At 66.9% G+C, this 15,041-nt stretch overlaps 1 protein-coding gene across 3 annotated transcripts; it reads right to left on the bottom strand.

Moving 5' to 3' along the window:
- Window positions 1-6: 6 nt before the first annotated feature.
- On the bottom strand, window positions 7-14,701 carry PLXNA3 (plexin A3). 3 transcript variants are annotated; one of them, XM_029241098.1, is made up of 33 exons: window positions 14,638-14,701; window positions 12,167-12,789; window positions 11,297-11,836; window positions 10,675-10,857; window positions 9,556-9,684; window positions 9,386-9,486; window positions 8,997-9,120; window positions 8,755-8,911; window positions 8,579-8,678; window positions 8,289-8,403; window positions 7,949-8,149; window positions 7,649-7,745; window positions 7,328-7,518; window positions 7,103-7,248; window positions 6,896-7,016; window positions 6,644-6,780; window positions 6,391-6,561; window positions 6,093-6,186; window positions 5,768-6,007; window positions 5,546-5,689; window positions 5,234-5,468; window positions 5,005-5,147; window positions 4,661-4,917; window positions 4,506-4,572; window positions 4,264-4,410; window positions 4,019-4,178; window positions 3,754-3,857; window positions 3,430-3,526; window positions 2,945-3,135; window positions 2,472-2,641; window positions 1,739-1,951; window positions 1,436-1,586; window positions 7-462 (listed from the first exon to the last, which is right to left on the bottom strand). In XM_029241098.1, the coding sequence occupies exons 2-33, from the start codon at window positions 12,761-12,763 to the stop codon at window positions 367-369; spliced, it is 5,619 nt and encodes a 1,872-aa protein (XP_029096931.1). In that variant the 5' UTR covers window positions 12,764-12,789; window positions 14,638-14,701; the 3' UTR covers window positions 7-366. The 3 variants fall into 3 exon arrangements, 1 of the variants encoding a protein (XP_029096931.1); XR_003796431.1 differs by lacking the exon at window positions 7-462 and having other exon boundaries at window positions 1,739-2,085; XR_003796432.1 differs by lacking the exons at window positions 7-462; window positions 1,436-1,586; window positions 1,739-1,951 and having other exon boundaries at window positions 2,617-2,641; window positions 2,945-3,133.
- Between the last annotated feature and the right edge of the window lie 340 nt (window positions 14,702-15,041).

The following is a 15,041-nucleotide window of genomic DNA, read 5'->3' as shown; positions in this document are numbered from 1 at the left end:
GGGGGAGGAGGGGGCGCGTATTTACAGATGGAGACGACGGTGAGGTGGAGATAAATTAAATAAATAGGTGGTTGGGGTATAAATAGCAAGGAGCGCAGGGGCAACCACAACCCCCGGCACGAGGGCAGGAGGGCGGGGGTATTGCTGCTGCCGGGGTGGGGGGCTTGGTCCGGTCACCCCCTCCCCACGCAGGGCCCAAAGCAAGGCACTAATGACGGGGGCCCGGCTGTGCCAGGGGCATCTTGGCCCGGTGACCTCATGCCACCCGATCCAGGGCTCAGCCCCGGGACCCAGGCGGGAGACGCCCCTCTGCAGGGGAGTACGGCTCAGGACTGAGAAGCCCCCTCCTCACGGGGTCCACCTCCCTTAGCTGTTGCTGGATGCGAGGCCGATGATATGTTCCAACTTCTGGCGCAGCTTCTGCTTCCGGCAAGAGGCATCTCGGTCCAGAGCGGTGAGAACCTGCAGGAAGAGGCCCAGAGCCGGGCTCTTGAGGGGCGGGCTCCTCCTGGCCAAGCCCCACCCCCGATGCCCCCCCCCGCCCCTCCCACGTGGGAGGGGCCCAGCATCTGGCCTCCGAAAGGGCCTGCAGCTCCTCCTTGACCCCAACCCCTCCTCCGACTGCACAACCTCTTCCCGCCTTCCAACAGCCAGCACACAGCCCCTCCCACAGGGTGGTCTGGACTGGAGGCCCCCCTTTCCCATCCCTCCTAACCCCCACCCCACCCCACCCCAGACCTCTCTCACCCAGGTCTCCGCGATCTCGGGCCTCACCTTCCGTGACCGTGGGCAGCACCCGACAGAGCCCATCGCTCCCTCCTCCCTGACGCCCAGGGCAGGGGTTGGGGGGGGGGGTCCTCACGCGTGTTCCAGGACCCGTCTGGCACTCGGGGGCCCCTCCCGAGCCTCCTCAGACTCTGCAGCCGGTCCCCCTCTTCTCTGCCACCTCTTGAATGTCCCAGGGCCACTCAAGTTCTTGGGCCACGTCTCCCTCTCCAGCTGCCCATGGCCCCCGCCTTGGGGAGCTCATCCAGGCTCAGGGCCCTATCCGGGCCCACCCATTCTCATCTCCAGCCAGGAATCCAACCCTGGAGCCGGCGCATCTGTCTTCCCTGACTCTCCAGCCACAAACCGGGCAGGTGGGCTGACCGCGCCTACCTTTGGCCCCAGCCCGTCAACCCAGCCCTCCGTGTGCTCCCAGCCCCTAACTTCTGCCGGACCAGAACTTTGCGCTCCAGCCAGTGGCTTCTCTACTGGGCCCCTCAAATCCCAGCATCTACAGAGCGTGTCACCTGTGCCACCTTAAGGGCCTGGTTGGGGGAGGAACTGTGAGGAGTCCAAGAGCTGGGCTCGCTGACCCCCACCACGCCCCTGCCTTTGCCACCAGCTGTACCCTCAGAGCCAAAGAGCAGGGGCCCGAGGGGGTGGCACGCACCTCCTGGCGGTACTTGGTAACGTAGAAATAGAGCTCACTGAGCGCGCTCAGGACGTTGAAGTCACTGGCATGGAGACGGGACTGCTCCACCAGGTACGCGTCCATGTCCTGGTCACTGATGGACGCCATCTTGGCGATGTCCCGGTAGTACCTGTTGGGGCCCCGAGGAGGTCGTGCCAGCAGGCGCCACAGAAGCCAAAACCCCTGCCCCGGCTGCCAGGCCAGCCTCCGGGCCTTCTTCCCTCGCCCAGCAGCCGCGTCCCCTGGGGTCCCAGCCCCGCCTCCCCACACACTGGGGCCCACCTCTCCACCCAGCTCTTGTAGCTGGGGATGTCCTTGGCGTAGAGCAGCTTGTTGGAGGGCGAGTCCTTGCCCAGGCGGTGCTCGGACGTCGAGCAGGAGTCCATGAAGGTCTGGGCCACCACCGACAGGCAGGCGTCCGTGATGCTGCTCTTGTGGATGTCGAAGACGAACTGTGGGTTCTTGATCACGTTCACCCAGAAGCGCAGGGGCAGGCTGGACAGAGGGACAAAGGCCCGCAGCTCCGCGATCTCCCTGCACACACCCTCCCATCCGCGCTCACCTCCGCAGGCCCACAGGCGGCGAGAGTGACACACTGAGAGCTAGCAGCCTCTTCTTCAATTTTCTGCCTGACTTCAAGCAGTGAGAAGTCAGAGTGGACGGTCTTCCGTCCTCAGTGAGTTTCAACGCGCCCCCCTCGCACGGCTAACCCCGGGACCGGGCTTCTGGTTACCTCTGCCCTGTGTCAGCGGTATCACCAGGTGAGCAGCAGGGCCAAGGACACCTCTGGGCGCTGGCCACACTACCCACATCCCAGACGCCCAAAGCCCTGGCAGAGCCCGCCTGCGGAATCACACGCACTTGCTCTCTGTGCTCGGCGGCACCATCAGTGCCAGGCCGCTGTCCTCTCCTGCCAGGGTGACCAGCCAAGCCCCCGCCGGCATCCTGACCGTGGTCCCCGAGCCCCAGCCAAGCCTCCTCACGCCCCCGCCCGTGGGCCGGTGCACGGCAGTACCAGTTGCTCTTCCAGGTGTGGCGCACGTCGGGATCGCCGATCTGCCGCTGGTCGGCCTGCTCGTCCAGGAAGTCGAACATGTACTTGATGGCCAGGGGCAGGGCCGAGCCCCGGTGCGCCGTGCTGAACACGGTCTCGAAGAGGTCGTCCACAAACTTCTGCAGTGTGCCCTGCAGGGGCGCAGCAAGGACACCAGCTGACGGGGAGCCAGGGCGGGACGTCCCCATGGCAGGACAGATGGGGACGGAGAGGCTTGACAACGAGCAGGGCTTCCCTGCTCAGCCACCACCCCTCAGACAAGCTTGGCCTCGACCTCAGGGTGGCAGTTCCCGTGGCAAAAGCGTTGAGCAAGTCCCTTGGGATTGGAACAATCCAGTGGCCCCTTCCCCAGGCAGCCCAGGCCAACCCCAGGGCCAAGGCCAGGCTACAAGGCACGTGCACTAAGGCCAGGGTGGTGCAGGGCAGGCCCACACCTTGGTGGCCAGCAGCCGCGTCAGGTAGATCTCCGAGACCATCTTGCTGCCTCGGTCTCCCTCTCGGTGGTCAGCGTGGTCGTGGTTCTTCACCAGGTGCCACAGCTTGGTGCCCGTCTCCTGGTCGGGCGTGATCATGGGTGCCCGAGAGCGGAGGCTGTCAGGGCTGCTGGCCGTGCGGAGCAAGCTCTCTGGGGCAGAGGGTGGTGTGCCCCTTAGGCCAGTGGGGCCACACCAGCCATCGCCGTGGCTCTCGCTCCCCTCCATCCCGGGAGCCCTGCAGGCCGAGGGGGCCCGTCTGCTCTCACGGGCCCACTGCACTTCTAGGCTCTAAGGAACTAGAGACCTCCTGAGAGCAGGGTCCAGGGGGGCCGCCAGAGCCAGGCTGGCTGCTCAGACGGGGTGGGGCTGGGGGTTCCCCACGATGGCCGACACAGCCTTGCAGGGCACGGGGCCAGCAGAGACCCCACACCGAGGACGCCTACCATAACGGCTGAGAGAGCGGGTGAAGGTGAAGGAGTTGGCCATGTTGTAGGCTGACACTTGTTTGGGCACCAGTGCCACCAAGGAACCATCTGTCACCTGCAAATCCCAGAGACAGAGAAGGGGGCAATGCAGGAGGCCGAGAAGCCAAGGGGCCTGAGCCACCGCCTACCCTGGCCCGGCAGGGCACGTGTGGGGCGGCTACCCAAGGGGGGCCTGTGGCGCGGGGGCAGAGAGGGGAGGGGCCGGGACCCCTACTCCTGTGGCCTCAGGGCAGGGCCGTGGCTCACAAGGGCCCTGGGCGTGAGGGGCCTCCGGCGCCTCACCTGGTAGTGGGCCAGTGAGTTGACCCTCTTCCAGTCACACTCAGTCTCGGTGGTGACATCCTCGTCCTGGAGAACGACGCGGGCCGTGCGGCCCTGGCGCCACTCTGCGGGCCACAGGCAGCCCTGAGGTCCTGCTCCACGAGCCCTGGGGCCCTGGGCCCACTGCCCTCAGAGGACAGAGCTCAGGTGGGGAGAGCGAACGCCAGCCAAGGCAACGTGGCCACAGGAGGTGGGGGGGCCCAGGAGGAGTGGGCAGGGGCCTCACCTAGGTCCATGTCCTCAGCTCTGGGACGCTGAGAGTAGGGGATGCCCTTGTACACAGCATCTAGCAGCTTGTCTTTGGCCTGGGTGATACTGTCACAATTGAGAACCTTCACCGGGACCTGAGCGCTGCCCTCGCTCTCCGGGCACACACAGTGCAGGGTCTGAGGGCGAGGGGGACCACAGGGTGGGTCCTGGGTGAGGCTTCCCCTCAGGCCCGATACCCTGCGCACCTGGACCCCCGCTCACCAGCGTCTTGTAGTCGATCTGCTGCCGGATGAGCTTGTCCTCGCTCAGGGAGTAGCGGGCCTCGCCTGTGATGGCGTCGATGGGGCCCTTCTCCATCTGCTGCTTGATGGCGCAGTAGAGCAGGAAAAGCGGCTCCCCGGCGCACTCCTGCAGCCAGGGCCGGGACACAGCTTGCCGCCCGCCTGCGGCCGACTGCTTCCTCACATCCCCTCGCCCCCCGCCTGCCCTTCGAGTGCACGCACCTTCAGAAACTTATGCAGCAGGAAGGTGAACCAGTTGGTGAGCATCTTCTCAGCCACGGACTCGGTCCTAGGGTGAAAGGGGTGCTGGGGCCCCGGCCGGGCAGGGCTGGACTTCCCAGGGGAGGGGCAGGGCTGGCGGAGGGGGACCCAAGTACCTGCGCAGGAGCAGCTTTGGGTGGTTCTTGCTCTCGAGGTTCTTCTCGATGAGGTCCGCCAGCAGTTGCTTGAGCAGCCCCGTGGCATAATCGAGGCGGCTCTGCAGGGCCACCATAGTGAGCGAGGCCACAGTGCCACGGTCGCGCATGGAGAAGCTGCTCTGAGCCTCCAGAGTGTGGATAAAGGTGAGCACGAAGGCGCGGCTGTGTAGCAGCTGCCCGAAGAGACGCAGGGCCTTCTCGACATTGGGGGGTGTCTGGGGGCGGGGGGGGACAGGGCATCTCAGACGGTGGAGGTGGCCCTGGGGGCGACAGGGCATGGGCAGGCAACAGGGGGCACTCACATCCAGCTCCTTGAGCACAGGGTGGGCCTCGATGCCCGGGAAGAGCACACGCACGGCGTAGGTCCGGTAGTCCAGGAAGGGGATCTGCACGCCATCCATGTGGTTTGTCAGCTCGTTGATGTCTGTCTGCAGCTCAGCGAAGGCTGGGGAGGGCCGGTGAGAGATGGTGAGCAGAGAGGGAGGAGGGAGCCCCTGCCACCTGCCCCACCCCCCACCCTCATGCAGGCACCTTCCTTGCATTCCAGGGCCACCCGGGACTCTAAGTTGTCCATCTGGAGCTGGAGGCGCCTGAGCGTGCGGTCGGCATCCTGAGTCTTGCGTTTGTAGGCGACCAGCACGGCGGTGATGGCCAGCAGCAGAAGCGCGCCCCCCGCCGCCAGCCCCACCACGGCCGGCAGGCTCAGCGCCCGGTCGGCCGTGATGTGCAGGGTGCCCAGCCAGAACTCCAGGCCGCCCACGAGCACCTGCAGAGACAGGCGCCGTAAGCTGACCCGCACCCCCGCCCCAGGCTGCTCTGGCAGCCTCCCTGCCCCCTACCCACCATGACCGGCTGCCGGCCCGTCTGGCTGGGGGAGTCACACAGGAGTTGCGTGTCCGAGACGGTGAGCGTGCACGGCTGGCCCCCGATCAGCACCGTGTAGTTGAGGCGGGAGCTGCCGGCTGCCGCAGGGATCAGATTCTTGCCCTGCAGATGGAGAGCGCTGCTGGCCAGGGCTCCCCACCGCCCCGCCCCTCCCGCCCTAGGCGCCCACCACACTGGCACCTTCAGCACTACGTGGGAGCCAGGTTTCACATCCAGGACCCCAGAGGGCCCCAGTGGCTCGAAGCTGGGGTCGGGGTAGTAGGTGAAGGAGGACCGGTTGAGGGAACGGGCCGTCTGCACGTGGTCCAGCAGGAAGCCGAACTCGTCAGGGTGCTCACCCTGGGCCTGCGGCTGGGGCCGCCCCAGGAAGATGCCAGGGGCCTTACACAGCATGGCGGTGTCATTGATCACCTGGCACGTCTGTGGGGACAAAGGTGGGCAGCCCAGCACGTGAGGCCACAGCGGGCAGAGGGTCAGGGGTGGGATGGTGGCAGCTGGCACTCACGTTGGTGGTCTCGATGCCTCGGTACTTGGCCCGGACCCGGGGCTCCTGGACCGTCAGCAGGTGGGTCCCACTCACGGTGATGGAGGTGCTTCCACTAGGTATGGGGGTGAGGGGCCTCAGGCTTCCTCCCCACCACCCTGAGCCCAGCCCTGGAGCGTTATCGAGGCTGCCATGGGAGCCCAGGGCCTCCCCAACCCTAGGTCACCTGGTCACCAGGCGAGGCCCAGGCCGGGCACTCAAGGACCTGGCCCCCAGCCTCCCCTCTGCCAGCCAGGCCCCATTCTCCCGAGGGCCTTACTTGATGATGCTCCAGGTGGGCTCGAGGCGAGTGACGGTGGGGTCCTGGGTGTAGGTGTAGAGGACACCGGGACTGGAGATGTTGGCGCGGTCGATGGCCAGGGTGATGGAGGCCTGGCTCGGACCCAGGGTGGAGACAGGCGAGATGCACACGATCGCTTCAGCATCCCTCCTATGTCAGCAAGCGGGGACTTGGAGCAGGCTGCCCAGGGCTGCCACCTGCCGGCCCCATGGCCCCCACCTGCAACACTCACCTCACGAACTGGCACTCGCCATCTCTCACGGTCACTGTGACTCTGCTGCCGGCGTCCAGAGAATGACCGGAAATGGTGATCCGCGTGCCCCCCGAGGCTGGGCCCCGACTGGGACTCACGCGGTCGAACGTGGGCGTCTACGGGAGAAGCAGCCCTGAGGGGAGTGGGGAGACGGCGGGCGCCCAACAGGGCCAGGCCACAGCCCCCGCCAGGAAGGAGTGGGAGAGGGAAGGGGGCGGGCAGCCCACGTACCACGAAACTGTAGAGCTGCTCAGACTGCGTGCGGAAGTCAGCCGAGCAGTCGCTGACGCAGAGCTCCGCAGGCCCTGGTGGCGGGCTGGGCACCAGCGACTCCTCCATCTCACACACGACCCTAGGGGTCGGGTCAGGTCGGAGGTCAGGCCCAGGCGCCCGGCCACAGGCTGCGGGGAGGCCCAGCGCCCGCGCAGCTGCACTCACCTCTCGGCACTGACGTACTCGGCGGGGATGGAGTTGCAGCGCACGCCAGCCACCCGCAGGCCCACGTCTCGGGAGGTGAGGCCCAGGTTCTCGCCCACGATGGTGATCCGGGTGCCTCCCTCCTTGGGCCCCATGAGCGGGTGGATCTGCGGAGCAGGAGGGGAGGCGGGAGGGTGAGCCGAGGCAGTGGGTACCCGGAGGGCGGCGGGTGGTGGGGAGGCCGACCTGGGCAATGCGGGGGTGGCTGCAGCGAGCGCCCTTCTGGTTTGGGTGCATCCAATTGGTCTTGGGGGCCGGGCAGTGGGCCCGCAGCTGGCACCTATGCTCCGAGATGCACCAGCCACAGTTGAAGCGAGGGTCAGCGTTGAGGCAGAGGCCACAGCTGGGCCGCTGCGCCCAGCACTTGTACAGGAGGGCTGTGGGCACAGAAGGCGCCGCTGGGGAGCAGCTACGGGCCCCGACGAAGGGTCCCCCTGTGGGCCCGGCCCCAGCACGTGCCTTCTCCGCCCCAGGAGGCGAGCTCCTCGGCCCCATCCCGCCGGTCACCTCGGAAGGTAGCGGGCTTGTCGATGGGGAAATCTCCATCCCAGACCACGGAGAAGTCCAGCTCGGTGTCACCATACTCATCACCTTCATAGGAGTACTGGGGGAGAGGGACCCGCGTGACCCCAGTGAAGGTGCACAGACCGCCCCTCCCCCAGCTCAGAAATCCCCAGCAGGAGACTCAGAAGGTCCCTGGCCACTGTCAGCTGAGGCTTCTAGAAGAGTCTGCTGGGCACAGATCTGCACCACGCCCAGCCCCGCACAGCCTGGACCCCCGAGGGAGGCGGGGCGGGTGGGCCTCACCGAGGCGTTCTGGCATTGCACGCTGCTGCTGTTGAAGCGGACGGCGGGCACCCGCTGCTGCCGCCCCTGCACCCGGACCACACACTCGTAGTTCTTCTGGCCCGACTGGGGCTGCGGCAGGTTCTTGGCCCGCAGGGTGAGAGGCTGCATGACGCCTGCTGGGATCAGGAGGTCCCCACTGGGCAGGATCTCAGGGCAGCCCTGAGAGGAGAACGCCCATCAGCCAGCTGGGCTGGCCCCCGGTTAAGGGGGCTCCAAGAAAACCCCAAGACCGAAGGCAGAAAAGCCCGGGGCCGGCCGGCGCAGAGCCCAGCCCCATCGCGTGTGGCGCCCGCCTCACCTCGGGGCTGTGGACCCTGCCCTCCTGGAAGGAGCACTCGTGGGGGTGGCTGGTACACACGTGGCGGTACTTACACCAGTGGCAGGGGTAAGGGCTGCCGACGCAGGACATGCACCTAGAGGGGAGAGGCTTCAGAAATCACGGAGCAGACCGGGCCTGGCCCCTCACCGTCCCACCTGCGGGACACACGGGGAACCAAAGGCAAAAGGCACCGGGGCCCGCCTGAGGCCTACACGACACCGCGAGCAACAGAGACACGGGAACAGGGGTCGGGGGGGGCCAGTACTCACGACTGGAGGGCGCTGCAGTTGTAGAAGACGAAGTCAGCCCCGGCAAAGCTCACGCCGCTCTCCTTGGAGAGCAGCTGCAGCTGCACAGTGCGCGCGGCCCCTGCAGCGAGCCCAGGGGAGCCACACGTGAGCCGTGGACGGAGAGCAGCCCTGCCCCCCGCGGCCCAGCCACTGACCATGCCCCCGGGTGAGAGCCCGGAGCTCCTGCAGGGAAGGCGAGGAACAGTGTAACTCTCCAGAGGGCAGCAGGACGGCCTCGCTCTCGGTCACCTCCTCAAAGGCACAGCTCACGCCCGCACTGAGGTCCGGCACGTTGCTTATGGCCACGGTCAGCTGGGGGAAGCAGAGGGCCCAGAGCTGGGAACGCCCCCAACACGTATGCACGGGCCTCTACACCCGCACGCTCCGCACCACTCACCTGCACCCCAGGCGATGTCACCGACACATTGTTGGGCCGGACCCGCACCTGGACACACTTGCTCAGCTCCTTGGCGAAGCCACGCGGGGCCGAGGCGCCCGGACAGGCCCCACGGCGGCAGCATCTGTGCGGGGTCAGGCCAGGCCCATCCCACCGCTGCCCCAGCAAGGCCCGGAGCGGGAGTGCAGCGGGGGCCTGGGGGGGATGGAGGGGACAGCCGGCCCAGCCCACGGCACCAGGCAACCGCATGCCTCGGCCTCATTCCCCGGGGTCCGAGGGATGTCACTCGGAGTAGAGGTTCCACTCGCTAGCTGGACAAAGTAGAAGGGCAGGGAGGGGAGGCCACAGGGGCACAGCTCGGGGGAGTGGGCACTTGGGCGGCTCCTTACCTGTGCCGCAGCACGCACCACCCACAGTGCGGGTCCCCCGAGCCCAGGCAGGCGGCGCAGCTTGGGTACTGCTCGCAGGTCTCCACCGGGAGCTGGCTCACCTGGGGGCAGCCGTGTCAGCACCCGCCCCACCCCTGTCCCACCCCTGCCGCACCGCCTGCCGGGCCCACCTGCTTCTCGCTCAGGAGGTAGACGTGCCGGTGGTCGGGGCTGAAGAGCAGGTCGCGGAGTATGGGGCTGCCGTCCACCACAGGCACCGTCTCATACAGGTGGGCCTCCTGAGAGCCGTCGACCCGTACCTGGGCCACGAGACCAGCCACCTGACGCCACAGCAGCACCCCACGCGCCCAGGCGTCCTATTCTCGAGCCAGGGACCCAGCCTGCCCGCCGCCCCCTTTCTCACAGACCAGGGAAGGAGGACGCCAAGGCTGCCCCCTGGAGGCCCTTGGGTGTGACACAGCCAATCCAAAAAGGCTCCCAGGACACAGAGACAGAGATGAGCGTTGCCTAGAGTTGGGGGACAGGGAAAGTGTGAAAGCTAAAAGGGAAGGGATTTTTAGGATCATGGCAACATCCTGGAATGAGATAGCGGTTATGCTTGAGTAACTCCGCAGACTTACTGAAATCACTGAGATGTATGCTTTAAACGGGGGGGGGGGGTTGTGACACAGCACTTACACCCCAATAAAGCTGTGACAAATGCAAGACGGGGACCAGGAGGGAAGCAGACCAGGCCCCAGAAGCTCGGTGGCTCCCTTCACAAACATTCCCCCGGCCACCCCAGACCTCCCCCAGGGACAGCCCCGCATCCCCCAGGTGAGCAGGAAGGGAATGTGGCAGTTGTCCTGACTCCTGTCCCTTCAGAACACCCTGGAACAGGAGCAGCTGCGGCCCTGCCGGCACTGCAGCCCCCGTGCCCATGAGGGGACAAGAGGGCATGGAGGGTTAGGTCCACATTTGTCTCCTCGTTCATTCGACTGAGGACCCAGCAACGACGGCTCCTGCTCTCCCAGCAGGGAGGACCAGAGGTGGGCCCGGTCTGCCCCCAGAGCCACAGGAAGCCAGCGATTCAGGCCACGGCGGGCAGTGGCACTGCAAGCATGGGTGGCTGAGAGGCCACCCGTGGAGCACAGCTGGGCTCCTGGGTCCCAGCCTGGGAAGTCCCCCTTCCCCCAGGGGCCAGGCCCCATCCAAGGTGCTGCAGGGCTCAGCCGCACGTTCTTGACCCCAGCCCTCGTCTGCATCTCAGTGCGCCCTGACACCCACATGCCGAGCGTTCCAGGTCTCACCTTCTTCAGACTGCCACTGCGGGTGCCGATGAAGACCACAGAGTGCTGCTGGTAGGGGTAGGCGGCCACACTGGCCATGCCATCAGTACTGTCGGCTAGCAGGGGCAGCCCCTCGATCACGTGCAGGCCGCCCAGCGGCTGGTTCAACACCAGCCCGCAGAAGTTTCCATTTATCTGCATGGGCTGGTGAAACAGGAGGAGGACGCATGAGTAAGAGCTTGGGGGCACCAGCTGGACAGAGGCAATGAGAGCCCACGTTCTAGGAGGGAGCAGAATCTGGAGCTCGCTCCTTAGCAGCCAAGACCAACTGTTTGCCCCAGGACCCCACAGGAAATCGGGGGCTGAGGAGGGAGGCGAGCAGGCAGCAGCAGGGAGAGCAAGCTGGTCCACACAGAGAGGTGGTGGGTAGGCAGGCCGGGGAGGAAAGACAAGCAGCAGAGGCAGGGAGGGAAGGACGGGGGTGGGGGACCCCGGGCTAAGCTGTCGTTCCCAAGACCGAGCCCAGGCTGGCACACGTGGTGGCCCATCAGCTACCGTACGACCGCCTGGGCTGGCCCCGCACACCCAGGAAGGGGCAGAGGGCCCAGCCCGGGGGCAGGGGTGGGGGCGGGTGAGGGCTCACGGTGTTGATACAGGGCAGCTCCTTGTTCAGCAGCCAAGGCAGGGCCAGCGTGCCCTCCCCACGGTAGCAGGACTGGATGCGGCGCCGGATGTGGGCGTTGATGCTGCTGAGGGTAAAGAGGCAGAGGATGGTCTGCCGCGGCGGGCTGGCCCGGTTCTTCTGGCCCTGAGAGAAGATGGTGAAGAGGACGTCCTCGTCGGCCGGCACACCCAGGGCCTGGGCCAGCAGCAGGCCGGGCTTGGCCAGGTGGGCGCTCTGCACCAGGCGGTACTCCACGCCGCGCCAGGAGCAGCCGATGGGGAACTCCACGTACGAGTAGAACTCCGAGTCCCCCGAGCACATGCGCACGATCTTGGACGTGAAGAATTTCTCGCCTGCCGTGTCCAGCAGTGTCTGCTGGGTATCCAGCTGCAGTGTCAGGAAGTACACGAAGGAGGCGCTCACAAAGCCGTAGACGTAGTAGATGTCGAAGGCTGGGTACAAGGACAGCGTGTCTGAGGGGATCTTGATCTGAGAGGAGACGAACTCGTCCTGGTACACCTGGGGAGCAGGTGGAGGACACAGCCTGGGACGAGGCCTAGGTCCACCCTCGACCTCCCCAACCATGGCCCCTGGGCCCCCGCCATCCAGCCTGGCCCTGCGCCCACAACATGGCCCCCGGGGGTCTTCCCTCACAATCTCCCTGCCCCTGACCCACGTGGTCACAGGACCCCAGGCCAGAAAGGCTCCAGAGGCAGAGCCAGGACAGACTGAAGGCAGGAGGGCACGGGAGCTGGCTCTTCAGAGGGGCGAGAAGGGAGGGGAGGGGAGGGGAGGGGTTGGGGGCCGGACAGCGGGCGAGAGCCCGAGCAGGTGGGCGGGCTCACCCACCAGACTGAACATGTCGGCACCGTCCTCGTCGCCGATGAGCTTTCGGGAGCTCAGGGTGGGGAAGTACTCAGACTTGCCATCCACGGCGGTGCCCACGAACAGCTTGCTGGGCCCCTGGCCCTGCTCCACGATGACGCCCGCCATGGAGTCCGGCTCCTGGGCCCCCGACAGGTAGTGCTCCTTGCGGTGGTGCGGCTCGCCCAGCTTGAAGAGGTCGTCCAGGCGCAGGAACTGGCAGATGCCCTGCCAGATGCTGCCGCAGGCCACCAGGCGACGGGCTGCGTAGTCTATGAGCAGCAGCTTGTTCACGTTGTCCACAGGCGCCAGGCGGTGGGCACAGACACGCATGCTGGGGGGTGGGTAGCAGCGAGCGTTGTCCTCGACGGGCCCCGTGACGTGGACCCGCAGCTCGGTCAGGTTGGGGGCCAGCTTGAAGACGCGATTCACCGCACCCACAAACACCTCCCCGGTCACCCGGTGCACGGCCAGATGGGTGAGCGAAGTGTCCGTCACTGAGAAGGCAGGGAAGGGCGTGCTGCCACCCAGGGCCCGCCCCACGGCAAGGAGGAACAGCAGGAGGAGGCCGACGGCAGGCATGGCCAGCAGCTGCCCCGGGGGTGGGCCTGAGGAGAGACGGGGAGTGCCGGTCAGAGGCCCCCCGGCCCAGGGCGCCCAGCCGCCTCCGGCCCTGCCTGGCCTAGGGCCCCCAGCAGGCCGAGAGCCACGCCACAGAGGGTGGAGGCCAGTCGCCCACCACCATACCAGAGCCCCAGATGGCGACCACGGCTGGGAGAGAGGAGGGGCCTCCGCCAGGGCGCACGAGTGAGCAGCGAGCACAGGCAGACTTGGGGGCCATCAATCATCCCCCACCCACTGCTGGAAAGGAGCCAGGAGGCCTCGCCTCAGCTGGGCCACACCCAAGGGGGCAGCAGAGCCAGATGCTAGGAAAGGCAGGGTGGGGGGCCCTCCAGGAAGGAGAAGCCAAACACCAGATCCCAGAGCTGAGGGTGGCCAGCCGCACACAAGAGCAACCCAACCGTGGGCAAGCCAAGGCCACAGACGTGCCTCACACCCTAGCTGGGGAAAGGAGAAAAGGTAGGGAGAGAACAATCGCAAATTGGTGTCAGGACACCACCCCTGGACAGAGGTCTGAGGCATCAAAGCCTGAGACCAGATGGGAACCAGGGCTGCCACTTCCACCTTCCTGGCCCCGGCTGCCTCCTCGCCCCAGGGGCCTCCGTCTGCTGGCTGTCCAGGAGGAGCCTGCCATCTAGCCTACCGGCTGGAACACAAAGCCGAGTCGCCTGCCCCCAGAGCAAAGCACAGAGACAGACATAAGTCAGGCTCTGCTCAGGCACAGCCAGACGGATGCCCAGGCAGCCCTGCGCGGCTCTCCCTCCAAATCCACACGTTAGCTGGGGAAGGGGAGATGCAGGGGGGCCCAAGGAGCCCTATGGAAGGGGAGCAGCATTCTGAAATACAGCTGAGACTTTGGGGAGACGGGGTGGGGGACCACAGGAGCAGTACTAGGCTTGGCTGGGTCTTCACCCCTAGGCCACACCCAGCCCTCGGCCAGCTCCAGGCAGCAAAGACAGCAGAGAAGTGTCGTGGCAGCCAAGGGGGCAGGGCTCAGCGATACCCTCTCAGTGCCCAAGCCCCAAGGGAGACACAAGTTACTCAGCTTGGGGAGGGTGCGGGGAACCAAACCAAGGCAGCAACCAAGGAAAAGGGAAAAAATGCATTTGCTAGAACAAGGAGAAGACCCAGCTTGGAACTGCAAAGTTTCAGCTCAGGCTGATCATCTCTCTGGGGCTCTTTTGTCAGGTCCGCATCCTGGATCCTTAATGCAAGAGCCAGAGAAGAAAGGAAGACGGAGAAGGGAGGCCTCATGCCACCCTCACCTCCTCCACACCGCACAGGAATACAGGCCTAAGAATGGGGATGGGACAGGTCGGGAGGGAGACCTGGAAAGGCAGAATTTGCAGCCCAAGTGCCCATCCCAAACCTCAGCCTGTAACCGGGAGCCTCGGGCATCACAGGCACGCCCAGCCTCTCTGCTACGGCCCTGCCAGCAGAGCCCGAGGGTGGGGACAGACCCTCGCAGAGACCCGGCTCTAGCGCCCGCGCCCCAACGCCCCGCGCGGTGCTGCCTGCCCGGCTCGCCCTGCCCCCACCAGGGATTGCCCCCCCACCCCCGGCAGATCCACGAGGACCCTAGTGGATGGAGGCGCCGCAGCAGTCCTTGCAGGGGCCGCTCCTCCGCCACAAAGGGTCCCCGTCGGGCCGGGGGCTAGCCGCGGACGGACCGTCCCTACCGGCGCCGGGCACGAAGGACCAGTCAGGCCGGCGCCCGAGAGGCAGGGGCAGGGCCCGACCCCTTAAAGGCCGAGCCGAATCCCCGCGCTGCCGGAGCCCAGGGCCGCCGAGCAGGCCGGCCCCGCACAGGCGGCGGGGGGATGGAGGCCACCTACCTGTCCCTCTGCCGCCGCTGGCTCCACGTGGACGCGCCCTCGAGCCCCACACCGCCCCACTCGCGCGCCCCCGCCGCCGCACCCCTCGCCTTACACCCCGCGCCGCCGCCGCCGCCGCCCACACACTGGGCCGGCCCGCGGCCGCCAGGGCCTTTTAAACCCGGACCGTACCACCGCGCCGGGCGGGGGCGCCCAGGGAGGGCCGAGCGGCAGGGCTCGCGGGCGGCGGCCGCCCCTCCCTGGGGCCGGGAGAGGCCCAGTGCTTAGCCCGGGCCCCCGTGAGCGGCCCGGGTCCCCGCCCAGCGAGCCGACCCCCCCCGCGCAATGGCCGCGTCCGCGGCGCGCGCCCCTCCCCCGCCCCCCCCCGCCCCGGACCGCCGCCTCCCGCAACCCTGGGACCCGCG

The sequence above is a fragment of the Monodon monoceros genome, unplaced genomic scaffold (assembly GCF_005190385.1).
Source record: "Monodon monoceros isolate NGI ecotype Baffin Bay Population unplaced genomic scaffold, NGI_Narwhal_1 Super_Scaffold_22, whole genome shotgun sequence".
NCBI classification, from domain to species: domain Eukaryota; kingdom Metazoa; phylum Chordata; class Mammalia; order Artiodactyla; family Monodontidae; genus Monodon; species Monodon monoceros.
Note: the sequence above shows the minus strand (reverse complement) of the source record. Positions and strands in the feature narration are given on the sequence as shown.

Bases quoted from the DNA above. Each gene is read 5' to 3' on its own strand.
- PLXNA3 (XM_029241098.1), bottom strand. From the start codon at position 12,763: ATGCCTGCCGTCGGCCTCCTCCTGCTGTTCCTCCTTGCCGTGGGGCGG. The intron at 8,679-8,754 runs GTCAGTGGCTGG...GGCTCGCTGCAG, and splicing joins GGCTCTCACCCGGGGGCATG to GGGCCGCGCGCACTGTGCAG. The intron at 4,573-4,660 runs GTACTTGGGTCC...CTTTCACCCTAG, and splicing joins CCAAAGCTGCTCCTGCGCAG to GACCGAGTCCGTGGCTGAGA.